At 39.6% G+C, this 16,398-nt stretch overlaps 2 protein-coding genes across 2 annotated transcripts in view; both read right to left on the reverse strand.

The window, feature by feature from the left end:
• Positions 1-1,172: 1,172 nt before the first annotated feature.
• LOC112944419 (cell cycle control protein 50C-like) lies at positions 1,173-9,855 on the reverse strand. Its single transcript, XM_026035859.1, has 7 exons — positions 9,582-9,855; positions 8,731-8,841; positions 7,411-7,512; positions 6,185-6,275; positions 4,491-4,628; positions 3,340-3,549; positions 1,173-2,249 (listed from the first exon to the last, which is right to left on the reverse strand). Exons 1-7 carry the CDS (start codon positions 9,783-9,785, stop codon positions 2,062-2,064), a joined length of 1,044 nt encoding a protein of 347 aa, XP_025891644.1. The 5' UTR covers positions 9,786-9,855; the 3' UTR covers positions 1,173-2,061.
• Positions 9,856-10,584: 729 nt separating this feature from the next.
• The window catches only part of CMSS1 (cms1 ribosomal small subunit homolog), a 102,860-nt gene continuing 97,046 nt past the window's right edge, over positions 10,585-16,398 (reverse strand). The window contains exons 9-11 of the mRNA XM_026035881.1: positions 15,622-15,709; positions 14,128-14,216; positions 10,585-11,195 (exon numbers count right to left, since the gene is read on the reverse strand). Coding sequence (XP_025891666.1) covers positions 11,112-11,195; positions 14,128-14,216; positions 15,622-15,709 — 261 coding nt within the window. The 3' untranslated portion in view covers positions 10,585-11,111. The remainder of the gene's footprint in view (positions 11,196-14,127; positions 14,217-15,621; positions 15,710-16,398) is intronic.

The following is a 16,398-nucleotide window of genomic DNA, read 5'->3' on the forward strand; positions in this document are numbered from 1 at the left end:
AAAGCTGTGGCATGATGAAAACGGGTGTTTGCTTTTACAAACCGAGACTTAGGTAACTTCTGGAATAATAACAAGAAGATTTGTTCAAAATGATACAGGTTTGAAGGTTTCATAAACTTCAATAGAAAAATGAAGGTTCTTGCACAAACCTCTGAGAGATAACAGATATATTTTAAGAACTGCTTCTGAGGCTGAGTGTGTTTTCTAAATATGCTTTTTCTCTGGTAGACACTGACTCACTGAAACACATACCTTATTAGTTAGTCTCATTTACCTAACAATTTTACCAGATACTTCATGAAAAAATTATATCAATGACAAACATACTGTGACTTAAACACCCARATGATAGATCAGTTCCTGAAAGTCAGCTTCTCAGAGGATTAAAAAAGAAAAGGTCATCCTGTTCTCCTCTTGGAGCCAGAAATCCTGAGTTCAGCTTTGGCAGCAACTCCGATGCCGGGCTCTCCAGAGGTCTGCATGGGATTAAAATTTCAAAAGCACTTAAAAGGTTTAGGAGCATGTCTCACTGTCAGAAGGGATTTAGACTAATGAGCTTAAGCATCACTAAATGTCCAGCTCCCTACCCTGCCTTGTCAAATCCAGTGAGGGGCAGGATTCTCACACAGCCCTTGACAAATGTGGATGCAATGGTTTGAAACACTGGAAGCTCAGGTCTCCAGCTTTCTCATGGAGATGACCCAACCAGAAAAAGCAGAATGTGACATAGGCCTTAGCCCAGTATAACCAATGACAGAGTAAGTTTGTACTAACAACCATGGTGGCTGTGACCCCAGGGACACCCCTTTTGCTACTCGTGGTACAATTATGAAGCAGACTTTAAAGGAAATAGGTCTATATTGCTGCAAGCAAATGTACCAAAGGTCATCTTCTGAATGCCATACACTCCTAAGCACCTGAGAATCTCCTAAAAGTTGGATGGATCCACCTCTTGGATGGTTCTGACAGAGTCACTCACTCTCCTTTGGCTTCATCCCTTTCCCTTGCTCTAAGGAGGCAGTGCCTATTCTAAGAGGGTAGTAGGCAACTTAATTTCAGTGGTTTCTTTCTTGTTTTAGTACTTTGTGTTGTTTTAAGACATGCAGAATACTAAGCAAAGAAATTAAACTGTTTATTTCATYTGCACTTTTGCAATTAAAAAAATATTCAAAAATCACCTGTACTATGGTATACTTGACCTATAATCTAAGTGTTCAGAATCTGTGATTTAAGAATATAGTAAACATGAAAGTGGTAATAGTCTATCCATCAGCTGCAGTGCTTATTTTTTTTWAAAATGGAATTTAATGGATTTCCTGATGTTTTATGCTTTCTATTGACAATGAGTTAACAATGAGTTGAGTTTGAAAGGAGAACAGATGGTTTATGTCACCTAAGAGTTCATGTGAACTTTTACACGGATAGGTGAGATGATAGAAAGAAGAAGGATTGAGGCCTCATAGTCATACTATTATGACTATAAATTATGATGAATATGCCCTGTCAACATGCAAATAAAAGAGCTGCTTTGTTGGAACAGTCAATCTTTATATAAAATCTGAGCCAAGATATCCAACCAATGGACACTGCACATAAACAGACTTCAGCAGTAAATTCTACCTGTTCAAGCTTTTCTTTTCTTTCTTTCTTTTTAAGATCTCACTTTTTATCAGTCCAAAACTCCCATTTAAGTGAAACACTGTCTTTTTGTAAGGGCTAAGTAAGAAATGAATAAGGACCCTGGCTTCTGGCCAGACTCCAGTACTATATAATTTCTTTGTCCTGGCAATTCGCAATCAATCACTAAGGTCTCTGTTGCTGGAAACTCATCTCATTACAAGTCTTTCAGGAAACATATATTTAGGAGTATATATATGTTAATAAGAGCATAACCCCACACAAYCATTGGCTTGGGATGGCAGAGGAGCACTTCCCCTCGAGAGGTCATTTATGTTGCCCACATCCAAGAGTGAAGTTGATCCAGAGCAGAGGAAGGTCGGTGATGCCTGCTCCGTGTTCAGAGAAGATCTTTGCTCTTGCTCAGCAAGCCAGGGAATCATCTCATTTCTGGAAGTAAGTCTTCTTTTTTCTGAGCTTTAGGTGGATGGCAGTTATAACAAAACCCATCAGGGTTGCTGCTGTGCCACAAACTGTGTAGGCAATTCCCAGGAATTGGTTACTTCCTCCACTCCATACCACAGTTGAAAGGATCACGTACTTCTTCCCCTTAAATTTGCTAACAGGGAAATCTGACAGAAGAATGTTAAGACTTCACTAATAAAGTTCACATCATTTTCAGTAGGGCAAGGTGCTCAAAGTTTTTTCCAAGCCATAAAGGAGCAAGAGATCTGCATTTGCTTTAAAAGTCCCTTAACTGATCTGAGAGCMCCCTACTAATATTATCCCCTCCCAAAAGCCTTGGTGCCCCCATCCCCACTACAACTAGCAGCCATCTGGTGGAAAGAAATGCAGATACTTCACWTACAGCCTCACTCTGATGCTGGAAATACTTTCTTTTAGATTCATATAAAATGCAGCTGCTACTGCACTTATTTGACATTTTTTTGTAATATTTTCAAGTAAAACTCATTGGAAAAAGAGCCTTTGGGGAACTGCATAAAAATGCTCATCTCTTTCTCTCATGTCCCGCCCATTCAGATTTTTTTCCCTATTATCTCTCCATGTGGAAATTGTCAGAATATAGTTATGCTATAGATGCTATAACATAGCATATTAATGCCATGGCTGTATTGGCTGAGAACAAGGATAAATGTAGAGTCATCTTGGCATAACTCTTGTTGACCAGACAATTGTGTTAGTGATGCTTATGCTGTTCAGCATGAGAGCACAGCGTCACCAGGAGAAAGATCCCAGTGGGTGCATAGCTCAGATCTGCTGGAGACATCCCAACCAGCTCAGTGGCACATGCTCCTCTGCACCTCTTGCTTCACAGAGGGTTGTAGACACTCTTGTGATTATGCTTGYATTAATTATTTGGGTATAACAACATCTTCAGCCATCTCTTCAATTTCCTACCTTTTGCGTAAAACCTGCTACTGCCACATTCTGTTTCTGGTCAAAGATGACCATCTCAGAAGCCAAATCTGAAGCCATGTCCTGTTGTTTGGGTAAAACATCCTAATATCTGCACAGGCTAACAGAAATCTACCTGTTGTCCTGCCTTGTCATCCTCAAAACTAGCTTTTTTTTTTCATGTTGATTTATTTGGGATGTTTTGCTTGGCTTTTTTTTTCCCCCATTTTATCAAAGAAACCCACTTCTACCCAATGGGCCACTATTTGACAGTTGTGGAGTGTCTTSGGCAATATGAAAGGATACTATAGGAAATACGGAAAGTGTAATTCCCTGCTGGGAGGCCATCAGCAAACTGCCTTGTGCGGCTGACACGGCGATAAAGATTTCTGAACGCAGAGAAGGCTGCTACTCGCATCCAGATAATGAGGTCATCGTTGATATACCCGTTGTTCCTTTCATCTTCCTCATCTAACATATATACTGGTTTCTGCCAGTAAGGAGGTCTGGCTGTCCCTGGTAAGGAAGAGAGAAAACAGTCAGTATGTCAGGTTCGTACTGTTAGTAAAAGGGAAGATTAACTGCTAACTTCTTGGGCACCTACTGATACCCAAAACAGAATAAGAAGGAAGTGACAAAAGATACAGCCCAGTATTTGAAAATGAYATATGTGAGAGAACATTTCACATCTAAAAACCTCCATGCATCTCCAACATGCATAAAAACAGTTTGGCATACAGCTTAGCTTCAGTTTCTGTTCATTAGTTCACTCTTGTACCACTAGAAATGCACCCTAAGATCATTAAATTCTGCATATTAATTCTACAGGAAAAAAAAAGCACATTCCATGATATTAAAAATATGCTATATGAACTACTTAGTTACTCAGTTACTACTGAATTAATTYGTTGAGGTGGGAAGAAGTATCTTTCATATGGCTTCTAGCACAGAAATAAAAATTTGCACAGCAGAAATTTTTAGCTCCACTTCAGCAGAGACTAATCCCCACACAAAAACAGCCCTAGTGAATGACTGTTTGAAAGGACTACTGAAGATGGCAGTCTTGCTTGTCTCACAGCTGCCTAGGAACCTGCAAAGGCAAGAGGTGGGAAATGAGGTGCAATTCTCCTTCATAGATGTTTTCAGTAGGAAAGCTAGAGATAGATTACATCCCGACCTTTTCTGGACAGAGTATATGGTTAGAAGAAGTAATACAAAAGGCAAATGACAAAGGCTAACTTGAGTCCTCTGAAACCACTCTCTCAGCTTCTGTGCTCAGTGGAAAGAGAAAGATGGATTTTTGCTAAATTTGGCTTCTACTGTCAGACAAACAGAGTTTCTTCTAGCAGCTATTTTTCCCAGGAGTGTTTTCCATCTCAGCATGGAGTTCTCTATACACTGTGGCTGGGGAGGAGAAGCCATAGGGACACAAGGAACACCAGCAGAACCATACTTACCTGCAAATGCAGAGGAAAGATTGTGCGCTACTGGATTGCGAAATTTCACATTTTTATCTGTCCACCAACTGTTTCCAGTCTTCAGTAGTGGGACTTGAATAACAGATGARTTAACATTGTAAAAAAGATCAATAGTATCTGTAGGGAATGTGAGAGGCAATAAGTATGAGTAAACAACAGATGTTTATAGTAAGTCTAATGGCCAACMTGACTAATGAAAAATGACACACTGAAGCACCTTTCAAGTGAACAGAAAGCTTGTGTACTCCACACAAAGAAGAATTAAATTTCCTCAGCCTTGGAGCTTTCACATTTTTAAAGACTGAACATATTCCTACCAATAAATTCTGCTGCATCCTTGTGTAGAAATACGTGCAAATATCTTCAGTCCCTCAACTCCTCTGTGACTAATGCCTTTGCAATTTCCTTTTGGAGCTGGAGGGGGAATGTGAGTTAATAGGAGTTACAGTTACTCTGATACTTACCTTTCTCTAGATTTTGTTTGCAGTTGTCCTGAGCTGGCTGTTTTGCTATACAACACATGTTTTGAGGCAGTAGAGGAGGGGTGAAAGTGCAACTAAGGGAATACGAGACCCTTAGTTTTCACTTTAGTTTTATACTAATGAGGCCATGTCTACCAGTCTGGCCACAAATACTATTTTTAATCAAAAGCCGCTTAGCTAAAATTGTGCTGACCCCTGTCATCCCGTTTCATGCACAAAGGTATTTGTTTTTTTCTATGATATTTTATTGCTAAAACTAATTAATTTAACACATGGAAAAAGCATTTCAGGTCTTGTTAGTACCTATGTAATTACCTAGGCAGCCAGGGGKATGACTGACAGAGGTGTTAAATGATATGGATGGGGATGAGCTGCATTTTAGGAAACATYGGGAACACAACTCAACTGCATGAGCACTACCAAAAGCTTCTGAACACGTACAGTCAGACACACTGTTCTGGGTGAACGACGATCAAGTGGATCTACAAGTTACTGTGTGCTGCTGTCCCTCCCAACACCTCGGTTGAGTGGAAAAGGTGCTGAAAAACGGCTGCTGCATTGCCCCAAACTGCTGTGTGGCACATGTGAGAAGAGTCAGAAGAAAAATGGTGGAGTGGAGAAGAAAAAAATCTCCCTTTTTTTTTTTTTTGCCTATTTACTTTCAAAGAAATCTATTCTGAAATCTTCCTGCATTCATGGCTAAAAGCCCTTTTCTAGATTTCAAGCTATAGGTATCCATAAGCAGACTATGCTCACAGGATTTCTATAAACAGGTTCAAAACCAGAATCTAATCAATTCAAGTTCAGAAACATGCCACCTCTTTCCACTGTGGGAGGCAGATGTTAGGCTCTTCCACTACTGAATGGAAGATATGAAGAGTAGTTTTTTAGCAGTGAAGTATGCTAAGTCTTTTCTGTACAACATCTCCCRTGTTTCACCAGGGCACTCAAATCCTCAGTCTTGCAGTAGACTCACATTGAGGAATTCCTTAGCAAGTGAAAAAAAAAATCTTCCCTAGGTGCGAAGTGAGAGACAAGCTGATGAGCAAGATGGAGCAGAGTCCCATACTCTACTCTAGGAGCACTGCCAGACAATATCCTAGGTGAAATCCTGCACTGGMAGGATCCGCTGGCTTGGGGAAATGGCAGTTTCAAGTGGAAATCAATAAGGCAGATGTGAAAGGTAATTACCATTGAATATGCTGTTGGCAATGGCACCGCACGGAGCCATCGGCGTGCCGTTCTGGTAAGTCGTGAAGGGCGCGCAGTAGCTGTTCTGAATCTGCATGCAAGGTCACARAGCAGTTAGGCACAGAACCTGCAAGGTTTTGGCTTGGTTGGTTGGTGTTAATGTCTTCCTCTCATTTCTTCTTCTGAAAAGTCACCAAATAATTAAAAGTTTCCAGGACCTTTTGGTCATGCTAGAGATGCATCCAATGAGGCTCTTGTTGAGGAAAATCTTCCATACCACATAGCAGGTAGACTAAGTAAGCTTGACATATGAGMACACAGACGGGAAACTAAAAGCTCATCTCAAAGTTATCAGCTGTCTACTACCCCAGCTTCTGAGAAGCTATAAATTTTCATATTTATGGACACAAACAACATTTCCAAGTAATTCTGATAAGCTGTGTGATTGAYACCAAAGCCAAAAGCCACTGGCACCTGAACACAAACTGGCACAGTGGGGCACCTGGAGAAGGAGCTGAGTGAGGAATGTGTCTTGAGAGCTACAAGAAGCTTCTGAGCAACTGATTGTGATGGGACAACTCTGTCAACTGACAGGACACTGTATGGATCACATTTTAGCTAGAGCTAAACATTGTAGCTAACAGCTACATTTTAGCTAATGAAAACACACTAAAGATTTGTAACTAAAACCCAGAGTTAGTGAAGTGATTGCAGTCTCCAATTTCTCCACGCTCTCATGCTGCATTTGCCTCCTCATGCATATCTTTGAATGGTACAGCATCACCTATTTCATCTTACACTTTTTCCTCATCCACTTCCAAAACCAGAAGACAATACTAACAATTAAAATAATTTAATGCTTAATTAAACCCAAACAAAACCATATCTTGAAAGATTAATATTGATATCTAAGAAGAYTAAAATCACTCGAAGGAAAGCTTTCTGTAATTATACTTAAAAGTATTTTTTTATAAATMATCATCATTAAAAGGTACAGGTTAGAGACCTGTAACATTGGACCAATATCTTCTATTTATAACTTTATTCCTCTCTTATTAACTTATTAAAAATGGGCCCTAGCAACCAGAAAAGCAGAGACAAACACTAAAAATCTGTATTTTCTCATTACTCCCTGGAGGCAACTCGACACACTCATAGTTATGCTTACTTAACTCTCCATCTGACAAAAATATGGATCATCTCATAATATAAAGAAGAAAACTTACATTGACATCTCGGCCCAACAATTGTTCATTACTTTTCGATATCATGTATCGACGGTGATTCTGATAAAAGTTTTGCAGCCCATAGTACATAAAAACATCACCCTAGAATTCAAAAAAGAAAAATCTTTTTAATTAGTTAGGTAGACAAGATAAATCCTCTTACGCAKTAAAAAAAAAGGGAAGGGAGTGCTSATAACTGCATTCCAGACACTCCGGCTAAAAATCTGGTCCTTACCCCTCTGAAAGTCTTTGTGCTTTGGCACAAATTTRAACATATTTCAATCCCCAAGTGAAACACAGTTTAAATGCATCATTATTATTTTACTCTAAATGGTAATGACTGGCCTGCAACGATTATGAATAATTTCACAGAGGCACCTGCTTTCCATAAAAGCAAAGTGCTCAAACAACTTCAAAAAGCAGACATTAACGCTTAATTCCTTCTGCTTTTTTTTTTTTTTTTTTTTTTTTTTTTTTTGTGTGTGTGTGTACAATAGGCCTATCCTGAGCTGTTTGAATCCTTTGCAAAGTTCAGCCCTATGATTTGAAGTAGAAAGCTGGCTGGCAAATATAAGCTGAGAAGAAGATTATTAAACTATTTCAAAATCATAATTCAGTTAAATAATTTTCTCATCTCCCAGGCATTACTGTAGCTGAAGGAATACTCGCAAAATATTTTAACAGCCTCTTTAATACTGAGGCACCCTGAAGTGACTTTGTAATTTCAAATCACACTGTAATTTTACAGGACTATTTATGCAGCACTAAGTATAAGATCTCCTTGGCAGAACATGAGGTGTTTTAAAAGCATCAGCAACATTACCCAGCAGTTTAGGACAGGAAATGAAGGATAATTTTTCCAAAAGAAACTGCAGAGTGACATTTCTAGCCCTGAGAAGTATCCAGGACCTTAGAGACTACCAGCATAACCCCTGTCAAAACTACCACAGGGACTTACTTAGGACAAGAGCTCAGAGCTGCAGTTTCATTTCTCACTTGAGAGCTTAGTACTGCGGTAACAACTTACACCAGGCCAAGTGCAAGGGTTTGCTACTGACTCAGAGAGAGGAATCACCTCCTGAATCAACAGCTTTTCTTCCACCCCTTAGTCCTGGAGACACCCTTGGAAACTTGGAGAATTCCTCTTTAACATGGGCCAAAACCAATAGGAAAGGCAAAAGTGTAAAATCGAATATTTCGTATTTATGAAAAGTAAAAAGAAAAACACAGCCAGGAGCGCCCCAGAACAGAAGGTATGTATTTTATCATACAGCGATATAAGTACTAAGCAATTTGAGCTGGATTCTCACGTCCACTCACCAACATATCTTCCTTTAGCACAAAGCCAGCAGAACAGTTGCACTCTTGATTCCAGTTAGAGGAATTTTCACGGAGTTTCGAACAATTTGAGCATTTATCTGAATAATTAATCTGTCAGAGAAGTGAACAAGGACAGAACATCATACTAAAGGACATGAAAATAGGAAAAGATGGGGCTTTTGCTTCAAGAATTCTCAGAGCAGTTCTCTCCTAAAGGTTCCAGATAGCCAAAAAGTATTGGTAAGACAAACACATAAACCAGTCCACAATAGAAAAATAAAGAATCAGGGCTTGGACTCACGACATAGACTGGCACATTCACAAATTGAACCCCTTTTTAAAAACTTGTTTAGTGCCTTTTGATGACTGCAGGAAAACTATTACATTCACTCCTCAGCAAGCAATGCTCAACGAGCACATCAAACACCCTCATAATCGTGGTCTGTCCCTCGTGAACAACCATCTGGATGTCCAAGCAGAAGTCTGTGGGCACCAACAAAGGCAAAAACAATGCATCCACCGAAAGACAGCATTTAAACATTATCACTTTCTGCTGGGGTAAAGTATTTTGCCTTTTTACTACTGAACACTATCAAAGAGACTATTTCATTTCTCTTTAAATATCAGAAAGTAATGAAATACTTGGAAATACCAGTGTTTCAGATGTTGCCTAGTGCTAACCACTTCTGATCGGTGACCACGTATCCCGGGAGATTTTCAAAGGATTATTGGCTCTTCAACATGTGCTCAGTGCAGGAAGCCACTGCTATCCCCTTTATCCAGAGCACAAATTCGAATGTTTTTACCCCAGACACAGGCCAGTTTCTCCTTAACAGGACATAAGAACAAACCTCGATCTCCCTGACGCTGTTTGTGGACAGGATGAGGCAGATTCCCGCGGCRAGGCAGACCGCTCCGATGACAAAGAAGCTGGAGAGAACCGTGGCAATGGAGAGCTGCGGCTTCCAGGCTGGCAGCTTCTGCTGCTTGAAGGCACTGTTGTCCGGACACCTGGAAGGATGAGCCTGGGCTTCCTGGCCCGTCTTGGTTTTCATATTCCTCTTGGTGAGAGGAAGGAATAATACACTTGTGATGGAGGATATTTAAGCTGAGACGCTGTCCTTTCTGCTGGGAACTTGCACTGTTTGTTCAAACCTACGTTATGACAGGAATTACTCATTAACCAGATCGCTCTCTTCCTCACTTTCTGTATTTATTCCTGGATCAGCATGATCAGCTTACACCAATCACTTGGCTGTGTACTTTAGTCGGASCATCCAGCTCACGCCTCCTGTAAAGACTTAACTACATGTTTTATTTCCTGCCTCACAATAGTTGTATTATTTGTTGTGTCTTATTCAAATGCAGAGATATTGGAATTCCTGTACAATCTTGGGTTCGTAATTTCTTCCTCCTTCACTTTCAGAACTGCCCGGCTAAGCAGGGGATAAAATGAAAGGGGCTTTTGCTGCAGTTGTACTRGATTCTGCTGCAGAAAACTGCTGTGGCCCAGAAGCTCTCTTCTAAATCATCTAATGCCAACCTACATTGCTTGAGGGAAGCAAATAATACAAATTTCTTAAYCTATTGCATTAATTGCTATTGATACAGTTTAGCTTTGTGAAAAAGCTGATGAGGGCAATTAGTTCTAAAAGCACTGATTTGGATCAACAGCCTCACAAGACACCGATAAGTTGCCCACCTAAACTCATCCTGACCTTCTATGAAAAAAGTTCTCACTTCTTGTTAATCACAAACACCACAGAATCACCCAGAGACCATCTCTTTTTAATTTAAATGGACAAACAGCAGAATATGCTTTAGCAGCTTAAGCAAGATAAAGTCTCAATTTAATATACAGAAATTTTAATTTAAATTTATTACATAATATCAGAAAATAACACTTGTTAAGTGCAGGACAGAAATTCACACACTGTTGTTAAAGAAACTCTAGGGCAAGAGCTAGCAAGGCTTGGCTTACTACTCTCATGAGAGAAGCAAATGTTAACTTTGGGACAGAAGAAGGAGATATCAGAGAATCTGTGTCAGAGATATAAGAGAACTGATATCAGAGAACTGAGACTTTCAAACCCATGTTCATTCATCTTAAATGTCTAAATGACATAAAATAGCAAATCTAACAAGTGAATGCAATGCACATCTAATTGCATTATCACATTGCTTGCACAATAAAAGGCCTCCATACAAAAACTGCAGACAAAATATGCTTTATTATTAGAGGAAACTCATAAAAAGCTGCAATGTGCACAGGGTTCTCAAAAGTCAAAATTCTTAATTCAATCAACCATTGATCACTTGTCAGTTACAGACAAGATAATAGTAGATGACAACTGCAGACTACTCTCTTGTTGGTGAAACCATTAAAAGAGTCCCAGCTTCACTGAGCCCTCTCTGCACAGCTTTATAATTCTCATCTCCAGCAGGTCAATTGTTTCTTTCTTTATCTGGAGGGGAAAAAAAAAAAGGTAGAAAAATCAAACAAAGCACCAACAGTTACTGATAATGTTTTGGATACGCGCCACTATTTATTTACTTAGGGACTGCATTATCAGATTCAAAATTAGAGAAGTTCCTGTTCAGAGTCCTGAACTCCATCCAGAAGGTTTCCATTTTGCAATATATCTAGCTGCTCTGCARTCCTAAAGTGCAACTACAGCTCGTGCAGTCACATCTAACAGAGTATGCTACAAATAAGCTGTAATTGATACAGGGCTGATTGATAAAGCTTGCCAGGGGGAGAGATCCCCTTGGGCTGCAAAATCCTTGGGAGGCTTTCCTGTGTCTGTAGGTCCAATGGGAGCATTCCTCTTCTACAGCCACGTGTGCATCAGGGTCTGAATCACCCGACAAAAATCAAACACTGGCCTACATGAGCTGCAGGCTGACTATTCTGGATTATAAGAAGATAATAACACATGCCTGTAGTTGGTTGCTTATACAAAGATAAAAGACAAATGTATTTGAGAATAAACTTAGGCTACTTATTTCAGCAGGGAAATATACCTCTCTATTATTGTTCTTGCCCTGGAGCTTTCTTATAACTCTTTTTTTCCACTTCCACTTCTGAATAACTTGTTGGAAAGTTTTCTTTAAGGATTATGCCCTTCCCCACTTCCTCTTGGCACAGGAATAAGTTACATGAGAAAGTGTGACCAGTCTCTATTCGATATTACATGTGTTACATCACGGTTAAAACACTGCTCTTCCTATGACAAGTCCCTTTCTTACAAACTCTTTTACTGAGATAGGACATGAAATCTGAAACTTAAACTTAGCATTTTTAAATCTTGTCAATGCTCAGGGCTTACAATAGTTACAGAAGGAAAAATATAACCTGTTATGCAAAATGTTTAAAAAAAACTCCACTTTTAAATCTTACAAACAAGTAACTTTGGGAGTTGAAACAGTTCTGTATTGCCATCTCCATCTATAGAGGAAGCTTTCAAAGCCAGAAACCTCATTTTTATTTCCTTCTCTCTATTGGTTGGGATGAAAAGAGTGACAGACATATTAAAAACAAAGAGCATTAATTAATGAGATGTTGCAGCAACTAAGAGCTCTGGATTGGGGTGATAATCCGTTCTGTGAATATGATGGGGTACAGAGGGATACATGTGAGGATTCTAGAGATTTAATTAACAAATATATCAGAATAAACCCCTATGTGCATAAAACTCCAGAGAGCATGTCGGAAATCACAGGAACAGCAAAAAGCTTTAAAACGAAGCTACAGATTTCCTTTTTAGTGAAAAGTATACATGCCATCAGCTGTTCTTTATCTCTATTTCACTATGTTSGTTGGCTTATTTATATTAAACTGTATCCGTGCAGCACCCTAGAAATAAAATGAAATGAGGTGGAATTGTGGAAAAAGTGCAGTCTGCACTGGAATAGGTTAAGTATGCCCTATTTCCAACCTCAAGGGCAGAGTTGTCCTGCCTCAACCAATACAAGGCACACAAAAAAATTAGTACATATAATCTCAAATTCTTTAAATTGTGTTGCTGGCAGTAAAAATCTTCCAAGGAAACCTGTGACTAGAGCTGTAGTTTCACAACTGTGTGCAAAGAATGGGAAGTCCCTTATAAGATACAGATTACTAATGAACATGCATTTGACAAATTCTACACATGGGAGAGGGAGATGCCCTGCTAACTAGGTCAGCATTCCCATATTTCAAATCTGCATGTTGCCAAAATAGCTCCCTGATTTCCACCGTGTTACGGTGCCTTGTCTCTAAAACCTTATCTGGGTGCCTTTTATCACTTACAGTCTATACAAATAGCTTCTGGCGAATCTCTCTGCTGTCTGCAGCAGCACAAAGTGCTGCAAGATGCTTCACTTGAATAGTTCAAGTTGTCAAAAACATTTCTGTATAGTGTATTTTCTGGGCTACAGTGCATGTTTGAAGATTTTTCCGTAATCCATATACACTGTTCTGGAATCATATATACACACCTATTCCTTATGTTACTGCTATACATGTAGGTGTTACATTTCTACATATTTGGTTTCAACTTGAACTATGCCTGAATTCTGAGCACTTACTTCTGTAAATCTTAATGTTAGGTTAGACATTTTCCCTTAATAAAACGCATCTGTAGTTACAATTTTTGGACTGTATTCCCAGACAGGCATGAACAAATGTTGTGATGCTACACAGAGTGAACTGAAGGTGAGAGCTCAGGTTTGCAATAAAAGCAAGTATCAGCAATACCATCTTCAGCTTACTGAAGTGGATTACACAAAGTCTGTGTGTCTACCTGCTTCATCTGACTCGCAAAAATTCATTCCACTGCATCCAGCAACTTCGGAACTACTGCCTTGAGCTGGTGCTTCTGTGACTCATCTTTCTTTGTTCCCTAAAATACCCCTATAACCTGTTTAAAACAGCTAAGTGCAAGCCATCTTAACAAAAAAGGCCTTGGGTTACTTGCCACAAGAGGGAGCCTTCTGGCCTCAATAATCAAAGCTATTCTTTTTTGTCCCTTCACTTAGGCAACGCATTTTTGCAGGTAAGGTACTCTATCCAGTTTTATTAGAAACATGCATGTTTCTGTTTGTGGATGTGTAATATAAAGAATATTCAAATATATCGACAAGTGAAGAGCACTTTTAATGACTCACAATTTGTTTCCCTTGTGAATGAGCTCAATGTCTATCCGCAAATTTATCCTGGAATTTCTGAAATATTAGCCTAAGTCTGTGCCCAAGTTCTGAGAGTACAGACTGGCAAATAAAATGTTGTCTCCTCTGTGCTTCTGAAACCTGCTTTACAGAAAGGAAACTTGACAGACAAGATCTAGGCACTAGTTTTGTCTGAATCAAAAGTCCTGAGTACACAGAATACAATATATACAAGCTCTTGCATAATACCTCAGGGATATCCATCATTCTCCTTAGCTTCTGATCTCTCCAATTCCAATCCAGAATCATATACTTTGTGGAGTTCAGGCACAGGCCATCTGAAAAGGCAACACAATTTTTAATACCAAGATTACATGATATGTGCTAATCAAAAAGATTTTTGATTCCTATATCCTTTGCCCTCAGTTCCCAAGGAAACTAGTCTTTGAACACTAAAAACTACATGTGCTGGTTGGAAAAGTAATGCAATGACACTGCAGACTCCCTTAACCACATAATCTCATGTCTTTTTGGAAGATAAACACAGAAGCAGAACAACTACTGTTGCCAGGCTTGTCAAGAGCTARCATCCTGCCAGCGAATAATTCCCCAAGCTTCCTTTCCATGAAACCACAGGAGTTGAATTTCAGGGCTGATGAGGTGCTGGTAGGTTGCAGGGACCAAAGCCTGGAAAAGTCCTTTAATGAGATGTGACAGAGCTCAGCAATTTACAGGAGTGGGTGCAATGTGCATGCGAGTCAGGTGCTACCAAAATATTCCCTTATCCTTCAAATAAATGTTGGTGAGAGGGGAAAAGGGCCTTCTCTGAACTGATCCTTTCGGAGTCCTCATATGTTTCCCTGGTCTTCCTTATGATGTTGAGGAGTTTTCTGACTCATCTCCATTCTTCAGTGACCTGCCACTAAAACATCAAACTGTAAACCTGCCCTAGCCTGTCCCTCCTAACAGGGCTATGTACTGATGTGCCAAACAGTACAGGTTTCATGTTCCCAGAGAACCTAAGGAATCACCAAAATTATGCTATTCTCCTGCCCCTTTATGGAAGAAGTACAGTCCCAACCCACAGCCAGTCCCTGAACAGCAACCACAGCTGGAGCCCAGCAGTGATTATAAAGTGGAACAGAGAGAGTCACTTTATCATCTTGTGATTTTGTTGTTTGTTTGGGTTTGTTTGTAAATAACATCTAAGTAAAACTACTCAAGGCTTGGGATGAGAAAAGGAGATTTATATAGAATAATTAATTTTATTACAAGGGAAATCAGGAAGAGAATCAAATCAACAAGCAGATGTCTTATCTACCCCCTGCAGAAGTTTACATTGAGCTCAGAGCGATACATGATACAACAACTTCTTCCATTACTTCCTTCTGATTCTTGAGCAGTGCTTGGTTTCCTGGAACTTTAAATCTTACAACAGAGTTTTGCAATCACTTACAAGTCAGCATAAATCACTGTTGTTGCCAGAAGAGGAAGTCCCCCACCTCTGCCTTCTCATGACCCAATTCTGCATGCCGGTTGCATTTGGTGCTAATTTTAATTAGGATCATTTTGACCAGCAGAGTAGAATGGAAAAGTAAAGCTCCACAGCTTAGTCACCAAATCCACAGACTCTACTCAGTCTAAGGCCATCAAAAGCAGCAGAAGTCCCACTTCTYGAACCATGTGTAAGCAAAACAGTTCTACTTATACTTCTACTGAAGCAAAACTTCCTTGGTCTCCTACCTTGCTCCACTAGCGCTTTTATTCTCCCAGGAGTTCCCACTCCAATGTGGAAGATGCCTTTTTCCAACATAGTCGTCTGCTCTTTTATCTAATTTGAAGGGAGAAAGACAAGTCACAGTAAAACCATAAATGTTTAAAATTTCTTCTCAGAGGGTATTTCCTGGATGGAAATAAATTCATGATGACACAGCTCTTTTCTAAATTACCATCAAGTAGTAAATACAACTCATCTTTCAGATGATAAATCTGGGAAAGAGTGCTGTTAATCTGCCTAGACACTGGAAAAGGGTGAATTAAAGCATGTGGCATGTGTATGTTCGATTGTGTTTACATCAAAGGCTAAGATCACTACCTCCAATATTGCCATCACATATGCTTGCCAATAGCTATGACTATTGGGGATCCAGGCATCTCAGTACCACATGTATCTATAGACAGTGGTAGAGTTTGCTTCTACAAGTGCATGTGTGAGACTTGCTTGTATTTAAACATGCAGATGCCATCTGAAAGAGCACCTCCCAACAATGGGGAACACCTCCACACACGGTGTGAATCACACAGTATGCAGGCATCTACACTGTGCATGGGATTGCATCGGAGCCACGGGACAGCCTGGAGAGGGCATTTGGCCAGACGGGCGCAACTGCTACACGGCTCCGAGAGGAACACTAAATGAAAGGTGTTATTATCCCCCCTTCAAAAGCACCTAGTGACACCAGTTAAATGGTTTAGTTTTACAAAAAAAAAAAAAAAAAAAAAAAAAAAAAAAAAAAAAAA

The sequence above is a fragment of the Nothoprocta perdicaria genome, unplaced genomic scaffold, assembly GCF_003342845.1.
Source record: "Nothoprocta perdicaria isolate Ctin4 unplaced genomic scaffold, notPer1 scaffold_169, whole genome shotgun sequence".
Classification (NCBI taxonomy): domain Eukaryota; kingdom Metazoa; phylum Chordata; class Aves; order Tinamiformes; family Tinamidae; genus Nothoprocta; species Nothoprocta perdicaria.